The 15,885-nt window shown below is 41.1% G+C and overlaps 1 protein-coding gene across 1 annotated transcript; it reads left to right on the top strand.

Annotated features, from left to right (window-relative positions):
- Positions 1-1,883: 1,883 nt before the first annotated feature.
- cradd (CARD and death domain containing adaptor protein) lies at positions 1,884-7,294 on the top strand. Its single transcript, XM_086269853.1, has 2 exons — positions 1,884-2,289; positions 6,189-7,294. Exons 1-2 carry the CDS (start codon positions 1,977-1,979, stop codon positions 6,491-6,493), a joined length of 618 nt encoding a protein of 205 aa, XP_086125979.1. The 5' UTR covers positions 1,884-1,976; the 3' UTR covers positions 6,494-7,294.
- Positions 7,295-15,885: the final 8,591 nt, after the last annotated feature.

Below are 15,885 nucleotides of genomic sequence, written 5' to 3'. Positions count from 1 at the left end.
TCATTCAAAAATTGCATGTTTTTGGGGGGGCCTGTGGAATCTTGTGGTTGCCTCATTAATCCAACAGACATGCAAGCACTTAATTTAATGAAAAAAAAAACATTTAGTCATGGATTCAACCTGTTTGTTACCGTAGAAATGAAGGTTACACAAGTGACCATGTTATGTTTTTGTCAAGTTGTCCCTGATCGGGTACAGGGCGTCGACGCTGCATGCTCACGCTCTGTCACCTTTCTTTAAAATCATTTTCAAACATCCAATCACAGCTCAGCATCGGCCAAGAAGAAGGGGCAGAGCTGATTGGTCATGTAGCTGCTCAGGTAAACAGGGTGTGTCCTGTGATGTGTGTATAAGGAGGGCCAATCAGGGTGTTTGTTTGTGCTTCAGCCTTGATATCTGACCAGTTCCATGATGAAGATGACAAAGAGCAGCTGAATTAAGCATGGATGCACCAAGCAGGCAGGGCGTGTGCGCGTTCTTGTACATATCGCAGCCCCTGTGATCTGATGAAGTATATAATTAATCGTGTCTGTATTTCTGGTATGTTTCTGAAGCATGTAAACGATGAACTGATCAGCTCCTACCAGGAGATCAATAAATTTTATATGGTGCCTCATCAATAATGTCTCACTGCTGCTTATACTTCATGCTGTTATTGATTCACACCCACAGGACAAAACTATGGAAGCCCAGGTATGTGTGTAATAAATGGTTGGGGTTTTTTTTAATCATTTATTGAAAGGAAAAAGCTGAATATCTTCATTAATAATCAGATTTTTTTTTTAATAAAAACATAATACAAAGAAACAAATGATGCTAATAAAATCTCTCTGTTAAATTTTGTTTCTCTGGTTAGTTTATGAAGGCCCATTCTTTATAGAAGCCTGAGTGTGCCAGGAAACCTGAAACGTGTTTATAGACTGGTCATATTTGTTGTTTAAGTTCTTCTAGCAAGAACTGCTGCAAGTTATTCCATTCATTTTCTAGATTTGTAGAAATAACAAATGTTCATGATTAAACTTCCTGGTGCTTTAAATTAAAGATGTAAAAATTTAGATTCTTTTCCCCACATTTTTAAATGTGCAAATGAGAACATTGTGCAGTAGTCAGCTTTATGAATTTGTCTCAGTGTACTGTTTTTCATTTGGTGGCTATGTATAAATTATTTTTCTCACAAATAAACATATGAATCACATATTATCAATAACAATGTCAAAAACAGATTCAGTTAACTGTAAATTGGTCTTTGAAAATAAAATCTTGTAATAAAGGACAATGTGACACGAGGTTTTGTGAACTCCATGGAAAATCTTTCAGTTTGGGGAATTTTATTTTGAATTCCTAAATGTAAGTATCTGATATATAACAAATATATTAACTTCTTTGGTCAGATTGTGGCTTTTTAATGAATTCGGCAGATATTTTATAAACGTTATTTTCTTTTTTTATTAATAAAATATATCTTGTATCTATAAAATTACCCTTGGTTTTTAGCTAATGCTGTGTGTTAGGTAACGTTGCTCGATGCTATGGTACGCTGAACCTAATTCAATACTTTGTTTTTGAGGTTTCCTCGTGGATTTATTAATGAAGAATATTTATCAGTAAAGTGGAACGCTCTGCGAGGCTTCTTACCGAACTTCGGCGTACATTTACGTCACCAGAAATCATCTTATCAGAACCAATCTGCATAAAATCTGTTTTCCCTCAAAGTTAATTTTATCCGGGGTATAAACGCACGCCGAATTTAAGATCAACGACTAACCAATCCTTCCACGCAAATAGATCCCATATTAACCACCAATCTAAGCAAATTTTAGATTGTATTACCATAAAAAAATGTGAACGCAACGTGATTAGCAAAGACTTTGGTTCCGCCTGCTTGTTTCCACCCGAGCACAAAAACAGAGCAGTTGAAAGGTAGTTGTACAGCTGACACAAAGGACTAGTTTAATGATGTGGAACTGCTTATTTTTATGAGCTTCGGTGAAATGGACCCGGTGCACAGAGCCGTCCTCCGAAAACACCGGCTGGAGCTGTCCGGCCAGCTTCTGGTCAGCGAAACCATCGTTCCGTTTCTGTACCAGGAGGAGATTTTAACGGACGCGCAGGTGGAGGACATCGAGTCCCGATCCACGGAGAGACAGAAGACCCTCCGGCTCCTGGACCTCCTGCCGAGCCGCGGGCCCCGGGCCTTCCAATCCTTCCTGCGGTCCCTGCAGGATTTCAGTTGGGTCCGGGACCGACTGCTGCAGGAGCTCCAGACCCCACCTGAACCCGGACCCAAAGGTAAAACCAATCAGGGTGCGGGGGAATCATACCTCTCTACATAAACCCGGAAGTCTTGTTGGCAGAAACATGAGGCACAGGTACTTTAGCCAGACCAGATCCAGGACACAGATCAGCCTCTGGGTCCTTTGTTTTAGGATCAGATGAGGGTCAGAGGTCACTGATGTTTGTCTGAGGAGACTACATCCAGTGTGACCAGGTCCAAATGTAAGACCACTTCTCTTGGACCTCTGTAACGTGGACTACATCAAAGACTCTGACCACTGTGAGTGGGTCACATTTAGTTCAACCAAACCTCATGGAAGTATTGTCTGATTTGAGGACTGAACCATGAAATAATTTCCAGAAAATTCTAATTTTTGAAAATCGACAGTTTATTGAACCATGTGACAAATTTATTTAAAACATAAATTACATTTCAGTTTTCTTATATGACTTTTAATTTGTATCACATTTGCTGCATTTGGCTTTTTTAATTGCTTAAAAATGGATAGTGCCATTTATTTTTAGGGGGGAAATCACACTGATGATTTACTGGGGCGATCGTGGCTCAAGAGTTGGGAGTTCGTCTTGTAATCGGAAGGTTGCCGGTTCGAGCCCCGGCTTGGATAGTCTCGGTCGTTGTGTCCTTGGGCAAGACACTTCACCCGTTGCCTACTGGTGGTGGTCAGAGGGCACGGTGGCACCAGTGTTCGGCAGCCTCGCCTCTGTCAGTGTGCCCCAGGTTGGCTGTGGCTACACTGTAGCTTGCCATCACCAGTGTGTGAATGTGTGTGTGAATGGGTGGATGACTGGATATGTAAAGCGCTTTGGGGCCCTTAGGGCCCTATACAAATACAGGCCATTTACCATTTACAAGCCTAAAAACCCCACAAAAAATGTATGTAGAAATATAATACACTATTTAACATTTATCAAAATCAGAAGTGTTCGGCAGAACAAATTCCCCACTTAGAAAAATGGGAGGAGACTGATCTGCTCCAAGGAGGTTTGGGATTATGCAGAATCAGCATCATGTGAATGTGATCCCAAACATCTGGCTGGGAAGCTGCTGCCAGGTTCCTGGAAACCAAGAGGGAGGTAATAAAAGGAGGAGGTGGACGAGGGAGGCCTGGGCAGGAAAACAAACTCTTCCTCCTCCTCTGAGTGGTGGGTTTTCAGCCTCTCAAAATCCCCTCGTTTTATTTTTGTCTGAGTTTAGTTTCCCAGAATTTTCCTGCTGCAGCCGTTCTCGGAGTCCCTGATTTTGATTGTTTTTTCCAGGAAAGTCCCACGTCGTGCTGACAAAGTATTGATGCAGAATCCTGACCGTCTAATCCTGTCATCTCTGTCCTAATCTGAACTAAAATGTAAAGACTCAGACTTTTTAGTGTTAAATGTAACTTTCTCTCTGTTTGCTCAATCCTCAAATCCAAATCTTAGATTTGTATAGTTCACACTCATCTCATAACTTGGATTCATAAAATTCACAACTTTGTCACTTTTAATCCAGAAATTGTAAACTTCAGACACACAAGGTTGGAATTTTAAATTTGTTTTGACTTTAATTTGAAAATGTGGATTTTTATTTATAAAATGAATCCAAATGAATCGTGCAGGACTTCCTGTAGGTTGAAGTCATCCTGTGAGCTGGAAGTCTGAACACGAAGCATTGGTCTTAACGAGTCTCCTGACTTTGATTAAAGCCCGAGAGGAAGACTGTCCTCTTCCTTCAGTCTAACCTGAAGCACATCTTCATCACGGGACTGTGGATGCTTTCAGTTTAAAGTTAATGAAACAAATAATCTGCAGCTTCCATCAGATGCTGAGTAAAAATCAACAGCAGTCATTTATTAATACAATAATGTGATCAACAGTTATCCACCTAACCCAACGTTTGTGGATTTGATACTCCATCATTGTCACAGCTGACTGTAAACTGTGTTTTGGACAAAATGAAGCTCTTTCAGTGATTAATGAAGTGATCAGACGGACAGACGGATGCCAGCAGATGTTCTATTTTTGATCTGTAGGCGTCTGAGTCGTCTCACTACCCCTCAGACGGTCAGAGTTTGGCCATCACTAGTTACCTGGTGTGGGGTTGGTCTGATCAGCGGCAGCAGAGAAGCCCTCTCACACCTGCAGAGCACTCTTCCATGGCATGCATTTTTAATTTCTCTTTGATGCTTGGGCTGATCGGGACCCGATGAATGTAAAAACAAAGAATTACCAGATTTTTGATTTTTTTTTTTTTTTTTTTTTTTTTACCTAATTTTTGTTTCTGAGAAAAATTAGAGCCACATATGAGGGTATTCGTTTAGATTTTCGATAGAACAGAGGCAGTATAATGTCCTCATAAGTGGATATCAGGCCCTTGTAGAGCAAAACTTTGTATTTTGGTCTAGACAACCCAAAATGTGATGTCCACATATGTGGACGCCAGGTCCTAGGAGGTTACAGCAGCAGCAAACAAGCTTGGATTTTAAAGGTCATGTAAATTACAGTTTTTTTAAAAATAGATTTTGGTGGGCTCACGCCTGCCGTGCATGGATTCAGTGATGTCAGCATTTGAAGCAGAAAAAGGCAAAAACATTCTACACTTGTTTGTGTTCTGGCCGTTTGAATAAACTTTATTTGTTCTGCTGTCACTGGTTTTTGCTGTAACTTCAGTTCTCAGTATTTTAACGTAGGCAGGCGGTGGTGGGAGGGCTGTGCCGTTTGGTCTTCATTCATTGGACGGCAGCATCAACAACAACAGAAAAAATACTATGAGCTGTTGGCGTCATGTTTTCCTGTGAGGTCACAGTAACCACGCTTCACTGTTTGTTCAACCCCCGGAAAGTTCGAATTGCTCAACCAGCTGAGGTTACAAACAAACGGCACCCTGCAGAGCACCAACGGGCTCGGAGTTGCCCAATCCAAACAGCCATTCACGTCTGTTTGTCCTTATGAGGGTGTTAAGTTGAAAACATCACAATCCTGACAATACAAACCAAACATTCAAACATTTGGAGATAACATTTAAAATAAGATGTTTACAAACCAAAGCAATGTTCAGATTTAAAACAATTTAAACTGGAAATCTGTTAGATGAATTTGATATTATGAAATAAACCTGAAGAGGGCAAATATAAATCAGTCGATCAAAGTCTGCTTTTTTTTTCTTTTTGAAATGTGAAAATTTAGTCCAGATTTGAAATAAGTCTGAATTTGTGATATTTCAGAATGACAAACTCCAAATTCAATAATTAGTTTAAAGAGAATTTCAGAATTTTAAAATTAAAATAAACATGTAGTCTAAGAATAAATTGAAAAGTAATTATTAGAAATTCTATTTAAAAAAAATCTTCAGTTAAACCTGAATAAAGTCTTTGTCTAAGCAAATAAAAATAAGTCATATTTTGTGTTATTTAGAAAATAAATTCATTGTATTAGTTCATTTACAGTTTTGAGTTTTTGATACATCTGAATTTTCCCTATAAAACACCAAAACTGAATATATATGTTGATGTGTACAAGAAATAATTATATCGAAAATAAGTCATTAAGTCCAAAATCAACGAATTAAGATTACATTGAAAAGTGTTTTTTGTTTTTTGTCAGTACATATTCTGAGGTTAAACATGATTTTTTTTTTTTTTTTTGTGACAGTTTTGGTTTTCGGGAGAAGTCTAAAAAAAGTTTTAAACTGAATGTCAAAGAAACTTTTTTTCAAAGAAGTGTTATTGTTCATGTTATTGTTAGAAATTTGAACTCAAAGTTGATTAAAATCCACATTTTGAAATAAAAATGACAAAAACTGTGAAATAGAAATAAAAGTCAGGATTAAATCCAGAATCTGAAATTAGAACTGAGGTTCTAGTTCTAAGATGATAATGACATTATTTCCTTTGACCTTCCTGTTCTCCGTCTGTCTGCAGACGCCTGTCGGCTCCAAGAATCGGTTCTACAGCGGGTTCCCTCAGATCGAGAGTTGTCCCAGCTGGCGTTGCAGCTCGGTGCCGAGTGGGAATCGGTGCTATTGGATCTGGGTCTGTCGGCAGAGGTGTTGTTTCGATGCCGGTCCGATCACAGCCTCAGTTCTCAGGCGGCGGCGCTCGCTGGGCTGGTGCGGTGGAGGCGGGCTGAAGGGAAGCGAGCGACAGTGGAGAGGCTACTGCAGAGTCTGCAGAGCGCTGGCATCCATTCAGCGGTCCTGGAGGACGTTCTGAACGTTTCTTCGTAATGCAGAGAGACGCATTTCAAATGAAGAAAAAGACTGAAATCTGAAATATAATATTAGGGAAAAATATACATTTTTACACTTATGTTCAAGTTTTGAAGTGTTTTCAGGATATAAATCAGAAAAATCAAATTTAGAACAAACTGAAGCAGCCAAAGACTAAAATGTGCCTTTATTGCTTGTGTCTGTGGGGTTTTAAACTTTTTACATAAAACTGATGTGTGATGCTAGAATCCTTTTATTAAACTTTATATCCAGAGAACACATCTTTAGATGAATGCTTTGTAGAAAGTCAACAATATGAAACAAAAAGAGTAAATTTGTGGCATAAATATCAACTCATGACAGTAAAATCCTGTTGAAGCAACATAACCTGTCGAAGGTTTGGGATTAAAGTTCAGTCTGAGATTAGATTATGTTTGAAGATAAAAAGTCTGGATTCTGAGAGACTTCATTTCAAATGTTGAAGCAGAAAGTCTGACAGAAAGAGCAGAAATGTAAAGAGATTTAAATCCTGAGTTTGTTCTGAAGTGTGTAAAGTGACAGGATGACTTTTCTTCATGGAGCTGAATCATCAGCATACAGGAGCATCCTCACCTGCTCTGCTTCATGCTTCACTCATTGTTACTGAGGCCCAGGATCAGAGACAGAAGGATTACTGTGAAATGTGAGTCATGCTGAGCTGGTCTGTCAGCTGGAAGTGAACAGAATAAGTTACTGTGATGAAGCAATGCACTATCCCTTTAAATCCTGATCAAATAAAGTTGGACTGAACTTTTTCCTGAGAAATTAAATCAAATGTTTCCTGTAAAAACTGTGTGTGCAGTGTTTGTGTTTCTTCCTCCACCACCACCTCCTTCCTGGAAGACGACCCAGATTTGTTTCAAGAAAACCAAATATTTTAGTCCGAGGAAAACCTTCAGAGAGCCCTTTGTGCCTCCAAACACAGGCGCGTGCACACACACACAGTAACACACTCTTTAATACACACATGTAATAAAACAGTGTGACTCAGCCACACACACTAACACAGTAATACACTCTAAAAGGCGTGTAATAAAACATTGTGACACACACAGGAAGCTGTTCATTAATTCCTCAACAGCCTGCAGAGGGACGGCTTTCTGAGTTTTTAAGGTGGACTGAAGAGTTGAACTTTGTTTCCACAGTGACCGTCTGAAAAAAGTGGTTGAAACCACGAAAAGTTCACATTTCTTCAGTTACTGAATTTGCTTTTTCTAACAGTTTTTAAAAGACTTTAAAAAGTGAAACCAGATCCCGGGTTAACCTTTAACCTTTGAACTGGTGGTTCTGAGGAATGTTTACATGGGTTTAAGCTCAGTATTTTCACCAAGCAGTGGAAATTTTCAGATTGAAAACTTTAATTAAAGTTAAAATGTTTCAAATGCGTGTGAGAGTTAATAGTTAAACATCTCACAACAAAATCATATATTTGTAGGATTTTCAGAAAAATACATAAGAAATCTAGGAAATAAAGTCAGAATTCTAGGTGTCTGAATAGAATAGAATAGAATAGCCCTTTATTCTAGATAGTGGCTGCACAGGTTCATTGTCATCTCACTGAAAATAACTTGTACGAACAGTTTCAGTCCGGCTTCCGTTCATGTCACAGTACAGAAACAGCTCTAGTAAAAATCACCAATGATCTTCTGCTTGCAGCTGACTCAGGACTTATCTCCATCCTCATTCTCCTTGACCTCATAGCAGCTTTTGATACTATCTCCCACCGCATCCTCCTTCACAGATTAGCATCTGTTGGCATCAGTGGTACAGTACTTGCCTGGTTTACCTCTTATCTCTCTGGCCGCTCACAGTTTGTTCAATTACTCCCTCACAGATCAGTATCTACTCCAGTTAATTCCGGTGTACCCCAAGGCTCTGTCCTGGGTCCTTTACTTTTTATCATCTATCTCCTACCTCTAGGTAATATTTTTAGGAAGCATAACATCCAGTCTCACTGCTACACAGATGACACCCAGCTCTACCTATCCTCCAAACCCACAGCTACTCGCCCACCCACATCCATTTCTGACTGTTTAAGTGAAATCAAGGTCTGGTTTACTCACAACTTTCTTAAACTTAATGGCAATAAAACAGAATTCATTTTAATAGGCACCAGATCAAAACTGACTACAGTTCCAACCAGTCTTTCGGTATCCATTGATAACTCTGATGTCACACCCTCCCCTCAGGTTAAGAGTTTTGGTGTCATCCTCGATAGCACTCTGTCCTTCACAGCACATATAAATAATATCACTCAGTCTTCCTACTTTCATCTCCGTAATATTAACCGTCTTCCTCCCTCACTCACTCCAAACAGTACCGCCATGCTTGTCAATGCTCTTGTCACATCTCGTTTAGATTACTGTAATTCTCTTCTCTATGGTCTACCTCACAAATCCCTCCATAAATTGTAGTTAGTTCAAAATACAGCTGCTCGTATTATTTCCAGAACTAGATCCACTGAACATATAACACCTGTTCTTAAACAGCTCCATTGGCTTCCAGTTCACCTCTGGGTCAATTTCAAGATCCTGCTTCTCACTTTCAAAGCGCTTCATAACTTTGCTCCTCCATATCTATCCGATCTTCTCCATACATACTTATCCCTTTGTACACTCCGCTCTTCTTCAGCTTCCCTTCTGTCTCTTCCACCTGCTCGCCTGACTAACATTGGACTCAGAGCCTTTAGTTGTTCTGCCCCGAGACTTTGGAATGCACTTCCACTTGTTCTCCGGACCACACACTGTCTCACTTTTAAATCACGTATCAAAACTCATCTATTTAGAATTGCATACACCTGATCTGTCTTAGTCCATTTTTACCTTGCTCAGTTTTTATACTTGTCTTTATACTTTTATGACTGTTTATGTCTAAATTTTATTTTAACATGTTTAATATATATACATAATTTTTTTAAAAATGTTTTTTATGCTATTGTTCACGTGTTCTTGTAAGGTGACCTTGAGGGTCTGAAAGGCGCCTATAAATAAAATGTATTATTATTATTATTATTTATTATCATTGTACATGTATAACGAAATTATGGGTGCTCCACACCAACTGTGCGGGAATAAAATAGAAATAGTGGACATGAGGAATATTTACAGAACAATAGAAAGGCACACATTAGAGAACAAAGTGCTTGAAAGTAGTGCAAAAAACTTTGTCTGAATAGAGCCTGTGTGTGAGTGACCTGAGTGATGGGGGTTACTCAGACCATGGTTCATATTTGTGGGTGGGGTGTGGGGGGATAGTGTTTGCTAACCGTCTGAATGGCCAAGGGGAAGAAGCTGTTAGTGAATCTGATGGGGAACCTGTGAACAGAGGGCAGCGTGAAACCGGCAGGGTGTGAAGAGACACCTGTGATGGCCCTGGTTTACCTGAGACAGGAGGATCTGGCGATGGCCTGCAGGGGTGGCAGAGGGCAGCCAATGATTTTTTGAACGGTGTTAATAACCCTCTGTGCAGCCTTCCTGTTCTCAGTAGTGGCTCCTGGGTACCGAACACCCAGGCAGGAGGAGGGCACACTCTCCACTGAGGAGCAGTAGAAGGCCAGCAGCAGCTTCTGGTCCTGGTTATTCTTCGTTAGAACAGAGAAAGTGCAGCCACAGCCGGGCCTTCTTTACCAGGGCAATGGTGTTGTGGGTCCAGGTGATGTGAGTGCCCAGAAACCTAAAGGTGGAGACAGAGTCCACCCTTCTCCATTTATATTGAGAAGGCACCTGTCTGTGCCTCCTGAAGTCCATTATGAGTTCTTTTGTTTTAAAGATGTTCAGCTTCACTGTATTTATACTGTATGCTGTCTCATCTCCTCCAGAGATGAGCCCAACCACGGTGGTGTCATTGGCATTCTTGACGGTGACATTGGTTGGGTGGGTTGTGTTTAGTCATAGGTGTACAGGGTGTACAGTAGGGGTGCGGTGCTGAGTTGGAGGGTGAGGTGGGGGCTGAGTCAGACTGATTAAGGCTGGTTTGGTAGGAAGTCTTTAATCCAGGAGTAGATGGCACAGGGGATCTGAAGGTGAGGATGTCTGGGATTATGGTATTGAACACTGAGCTGTGGTCCACCAAGAGCATCCTCACTAGCTCTTCTTAGTCTCCAGATGGCTCAGCGCTCTGTGAAGGGTGATGGTGATGGCTTCTGCTGTGGACTGATTTGCTCTTGATGCAAACTGGTGGGGGTCAATGGAGGAGGTAGGCAGTCTCTGATGTGCTGAGACACTATCTGCACGAAACACTGCAGGACTACATATGTGAGGTCTGTAGTCATTGAGGCTGTGGTCATGTTTTCTGGATGTTTGCTGAATGTTTGTTGGATGTTTTCTAGATGTTTATCGGATGTGGTGACAGCAGATGAAGCAGCAGTCTGGTAATGTGTGGTTTCCACCAGCAGGGGGTGGAGCAGGCTCATGATGCATCTTCAGGTCGTGAAGGCAGACTTTCACCTGAAGCAGACAAAGCTTCCAGTTCCCGTTGCTGTTTCAGGATCATAATGACTGTTTGCAACTTTTGGAAAAAGAAGTTCTCCCTTTCAAAATAAAAATTATTTTCAGTCGCTTCAGCGGCATGGAGAAGGAAACAGCAGTGACACAAACAGCTGATCAAAGTCCAGTTGATCTGAAAGTAAGAGCTTTTTTTTTTACTTTCCTTTTTTTTTAATATTAAACTTTATTAAGAAACAGAAAACAGAACATGTATACAACCAGAACAAAATTAACATATGCCAGGGGGTGTAATACAAAGAATTACAAACATTCAAATAATTTGTAATTACTACAAATAGTAATAGTTTTCATAGCCTTTTTGTTAAGTGATCCACTAATCAATTTTATGTAACATAAAACATAATTTGTTGTTTTTTTTTACTTTCCCTCACATATAGGGCTTTGGAGTTGGCATCACGCCGCAATGCATTGTGGGAGCACGCCACCATTTTAGCAGGTCACGAATCAAAACACTGTGGCTGTATCCCAATTCAGGGGTCGTGTCCAAATTCATGGGCTGCATCCTCCTGAGGACCCGGCCTTCGCGGTCTACGTGGGCCGGGTCCTCAGAAGGTCAGGTAGGCCGGAAGTAAACGGCCGTGAAATTGGACGGTCTAGCCTTCTGATTAGCGTCACCGCTGTCTCAGTGGAGTTTAATAAACTCGGTCGTCTGCTCCTTGCTATCTAAAATATAACAGGACACTGGCGTAAATTCTCGACTGTCTCATACTTCTGTTTAATCAGTTTTCTGTTTGACGTTTAGTCAGCTGTGTAAAAACCAAGGAGGAGGGGGATTAATAAAGTTTTATTTTATCTAATCTTATCTAATAACTTTAATCTCAGCCAAACCGATTTACTCACGAACAAACAAAACACTGAAAAAAGCCCAACAATAAAATTTTTAGGTTGTCTAAGTGACTTATATATTACGTTTAACCCGAGCAGCGAAAGTCCGCGGTGATGTGAAAATGATGTGCCGGGAGTTGTGCCGTTCTCGGCCGCATCAGTAACCCTCGAGCTCCCGGCTAGCTATCGAGCTGGTGGGTAGCAGACGCCTTCGAAAACGTCGACGCACTTTTGCAAATATGCGATATCTTGATAAACCGAGCAGATATTTGATGTTTACACAACTACTTCCTCGCCTGAAAATATGTTAAAAGTTTATTTTGTGACCCAGAAAGATTAGTATGAGTAATTTTAAAACTTAGTAGCGGCCGCCATTGTTGGAAACTGGAATTTGGCTGGGCCGTGCTATGAATTCTGGGATATGGTAGGCCACGAAGGACACACCCGACCCATCCTTAAAATTCGGGGAAAAGGAGGACGCATTTGTCGGCTACATTCGGAGGAGTCTACAAATTTGGACAGCCTTCGGCGCGTCGCTGTGACGTAATCGGTCTACAAATGCGGCCTCAGGAGGATGCAGCCCATGAATTTGGACACGACCAGGGTCTGCAGCCTTAAAGGCCGTGTCACTACCCGATCCGTACCGGAAACCCGATCGGTACCCCGCATGCGCGAAAGGTTTCTACTTCCGGTCGTAGCGTTTTACGATAGTTATGGGTCAGAGTATCTGTTAAGATGTTAAGAATAACAAGTATATCTTAAAATGTTTGCAATAATGAAGCATTTCAGTACAATGTAGACAAAAACGAAAAATAAAAAGAAAGTTACGGATCAGGACTCTCCGATCCTTACTGCGCATGTGTAAAGTCTGACGTACAAATCGGGTCTACCCGATCCGTACCGCGCATGTGCAGATGTTTTCTTCTTCTTCAGTTCGTTTAATGGCAGTTTACTCCCCAGTGTACGAGGATACCGCCACCTGCTGACCGAGCGAATAAACCCTATTATAAACTGAATTATCGTCATTACAAACGTGTGTTAAATCTGATTTAGCGATAGTCGAGTGTGTTTATGCTTGTCTGTGAGGAGAGGATTGTTGGAATAGTGATGATGATGTGCGCTATCACTGTCAATTGTCAGTAAACACTTAATCTGGCTGATGAATCTACACGTGAGATATTACAAAGTCTGCATTATTAACTCTGTAATTAGGCGCCATTCTTCTTATTTTACGGCGCTGTTGCTCAATCGGGGGACGCTCTCTGTTGAGGAGAAAAGCATGAATTTCTTTGTATACGGATTATCCATTGTTTAAATGTCGCGGGCAGTCGAAAAGGAGGCAGAGCTGTTGAGAAATGCTAGGAGCTAACTGGGCGCTAACCGTATCATTCAAATATATTGAATGTCGCAATGTTGGCAAAGAGAGGAAGTGACGTAAGATTTGCGCATGCGGGTACCGATCGGGTTTCCGGTACGGATCGGGTAGTGACAGGCCGCATTTTAAGGCCGATTACGTCACAGCGATGCGACGAAGGCTGTCCCAATTCAAAGGCTGCTCGAAATGCGGCCCTCAAATGCGACCTTCATTTCCCTGAATTTTAAGGATGTGGCGGTGTAGACTTCGTGGCCCAACATATCCCACAATGCATAGCGCGGCGGTGGGTGTGCATAATTTTGCCGAAAAACAAGAAGAGTAAACTTTAAGTACTGAATATTAGGAGGGGTGATCGTGGCTCAAGAGTTGGGAGTTCGCCTTGTAATCGGAAGGTTGCCGGTTCGAGCCCCGGCTTGGACAGTCTCGGTCGTTGTGTCCTTGGGCAAGACACTTCACCCGTTGCCTACTGGTGGTGGTCAGAGGGCCCGGTGGCGCCAGTGTCTGGCAGCCTCGCCTCTGTCAGTGCGCCCCAGGACAGCTGTGGCTACAATGTAGGTTGCCATCACCAGTGTGTGAATGTGTGGATGACTGGATATTTAAAGCACTTTGGGGTCCTTAGGGACTAGTAAAGCGCTATATAAATACAGGCCATTTACCATGTCACTTATTTATGTGCAAATGTTTAATAACGAAGAACATTAAAACATTACTGTTGGCCACATGTCGGCAAAGTTATGTGACATTAGTGATGTTTGTACTAACTTGGTTTTAAAGCTTTTACTTTAAAATATACACCGTTCAATAGCTGACCTTAATCTTACAGAGAATGATCAAAGCTCATGTAGAAACAAACAAACAAATGAACAAAAGATTTTCTCCTTCATTTCTGTCAAACAAAGCTATATGAAACGTTTCCAGCTGTTAGTATCATGGTTGCTAGGCAACCTGGGCAGCGCAACTGAGGCTAGACCGTCCCATTTCACAAGCCTCACACTTCCGGCCTTAGCGGTCTTTAAGTACGCGGCCCTCGAAGATCGTTGAGGCTGCGTACTTTAAGGCTGCAGACTCTGAATTGGGATACAGCCTGTGTTGGAAGAAAGATTGCTATGAACCATACCTAAAAGCAGGTCAAAAGAAAAATAACGGTATAGAGACAGACTGGGTCCGGATGCAAAGAGACGGTACTTGCAAAAAATAGCGTGCATTGGAAATGTGGACCCGTATGAAATAACGGCAGTGGAGTAGAAACCCTGAAGACCAACCGCTTTTGACGTAGCCTGATATATTTTCGTACCTGTGGAGTCAGCGCGTACACAGCGAACCAATTTCGCAATTATAAATGTCTGGAAGCGCACATCCAATTCACCAACGGTTGGGTACAAGATTTGACTATTTTTAAGCCTGCACGTCGTGAATACGTCATCATTCAAACAAAGGTAAGTCAGCTTGAGTGCTGCGAGTAAAATGCGTTTGATTTCCTCCCGAACATTCAGATTAGTGCAGCATAAATTCATTCATGAGGGAGAATTACAGTGAGAACATGTGGAGGCTGTTAGAGGGATAACATAGTGAGTTCAGTGCATTGATGTGACATTGTCCTGAAGGATTTAGTCATTCTCTATGGTTAAAGAAATTGCACTAATTAATTCATATTTATTATAAATAATCCTTATTACACATCTTCTACGCATTCTATTTTAGTTTTATACATTGATTCATGACCTGCAGAATCTCCTTATCATGTTAGGTGATTCATAATTGTCACTTAAAATCGAACTTTATGCTTTCTCCCTCTTGAAAGTGATTACATCCTTGCATTACATACTTTAGGTAAATTTTTTGCTGGCAGATTAAAAAAACAAAACAAAAAAACCCCAGGCAGATTTAGAATATAACATGCAGCGTTCTTTAGATGGATGCATAAAAAGATAAAAAATTACATGTATGTGCCAACTTTCTAAACACTTTTACATTTATGATAAAGTAGATTAAACACATTTATGTCGGCCTTGGCTCATAGTTCTTGTCTTTAAATTAACTTTGCCTGTGTGTGTTTCAGGTCCTGCACTCTCAAAGACTGAATGAACCAGCATTGCAGCCATGGGTCACTGTGAGCATCACAGGGAAGGTTGAAGCCGCCCACTGCACCTGTATGGCCGGAGTCGCAGAGACCTGCAGCCATGTCGCTGCTCTTCTGTTTAATGTAGAAGCAACAGTGCAGATCCGTGGCACAAGGACTGTTACAGATGAACCTGCATACTGGGTTTTGCTGGGTAATATGACCAAGATACAGCCAGTGGTTGGACATAAGATAGACTTCTCCTCTTCAGCTGCCCCAAAAAAGGCTCTTGATCAAAACATAAACAAACCATCCGTAGTGACAGGTAAAAGAAGTTCCACCTGCTACCGTGGAGGAGTTGTCTGAACTGATGGGAAAATATTTCTCCAAGCATAGTTCTGTTCTGAATAACCCATCATGTTGTATTTAGGGGGTCTACATTTATGCCTGAAGTGCACTGCCATGTAAATAACTTGCATTTACTGAACATGTTCTTACTAAGTACCTCTGTTCAAAAGTTGAATAAAGAAACAAACTAATGTTTGCCTCTTTTATTTTAAATTAAAACCACTTTGTAGAACATCACATCAGTAGAATCAATGTCATG

Source organism: Aulonocara sp. 'chitande type north' Nkhata Bay, linkage group LG17 (assembly GCF_057382095.1).
Source record: "Aulonocara sp. 'chitande type north' Nkhata Bay isolate Kocher_YH1m ecotype deep benthic linkage group LG17, A_spYH_male_GT1.1, whole genome shotgun sequence".
In the NCBI taxonomy this organism is placed as follows: Eukaryota; Metazoa; Chordata; class Actinopteri; order Cichliformes; family Cichlidae; genus Aulonocara; species Aulonocara sp. 'chitande type north' Nkhata Bay.
This window is presented reverse-complemented; position numbering and strand designations above follow the sequence as displayed.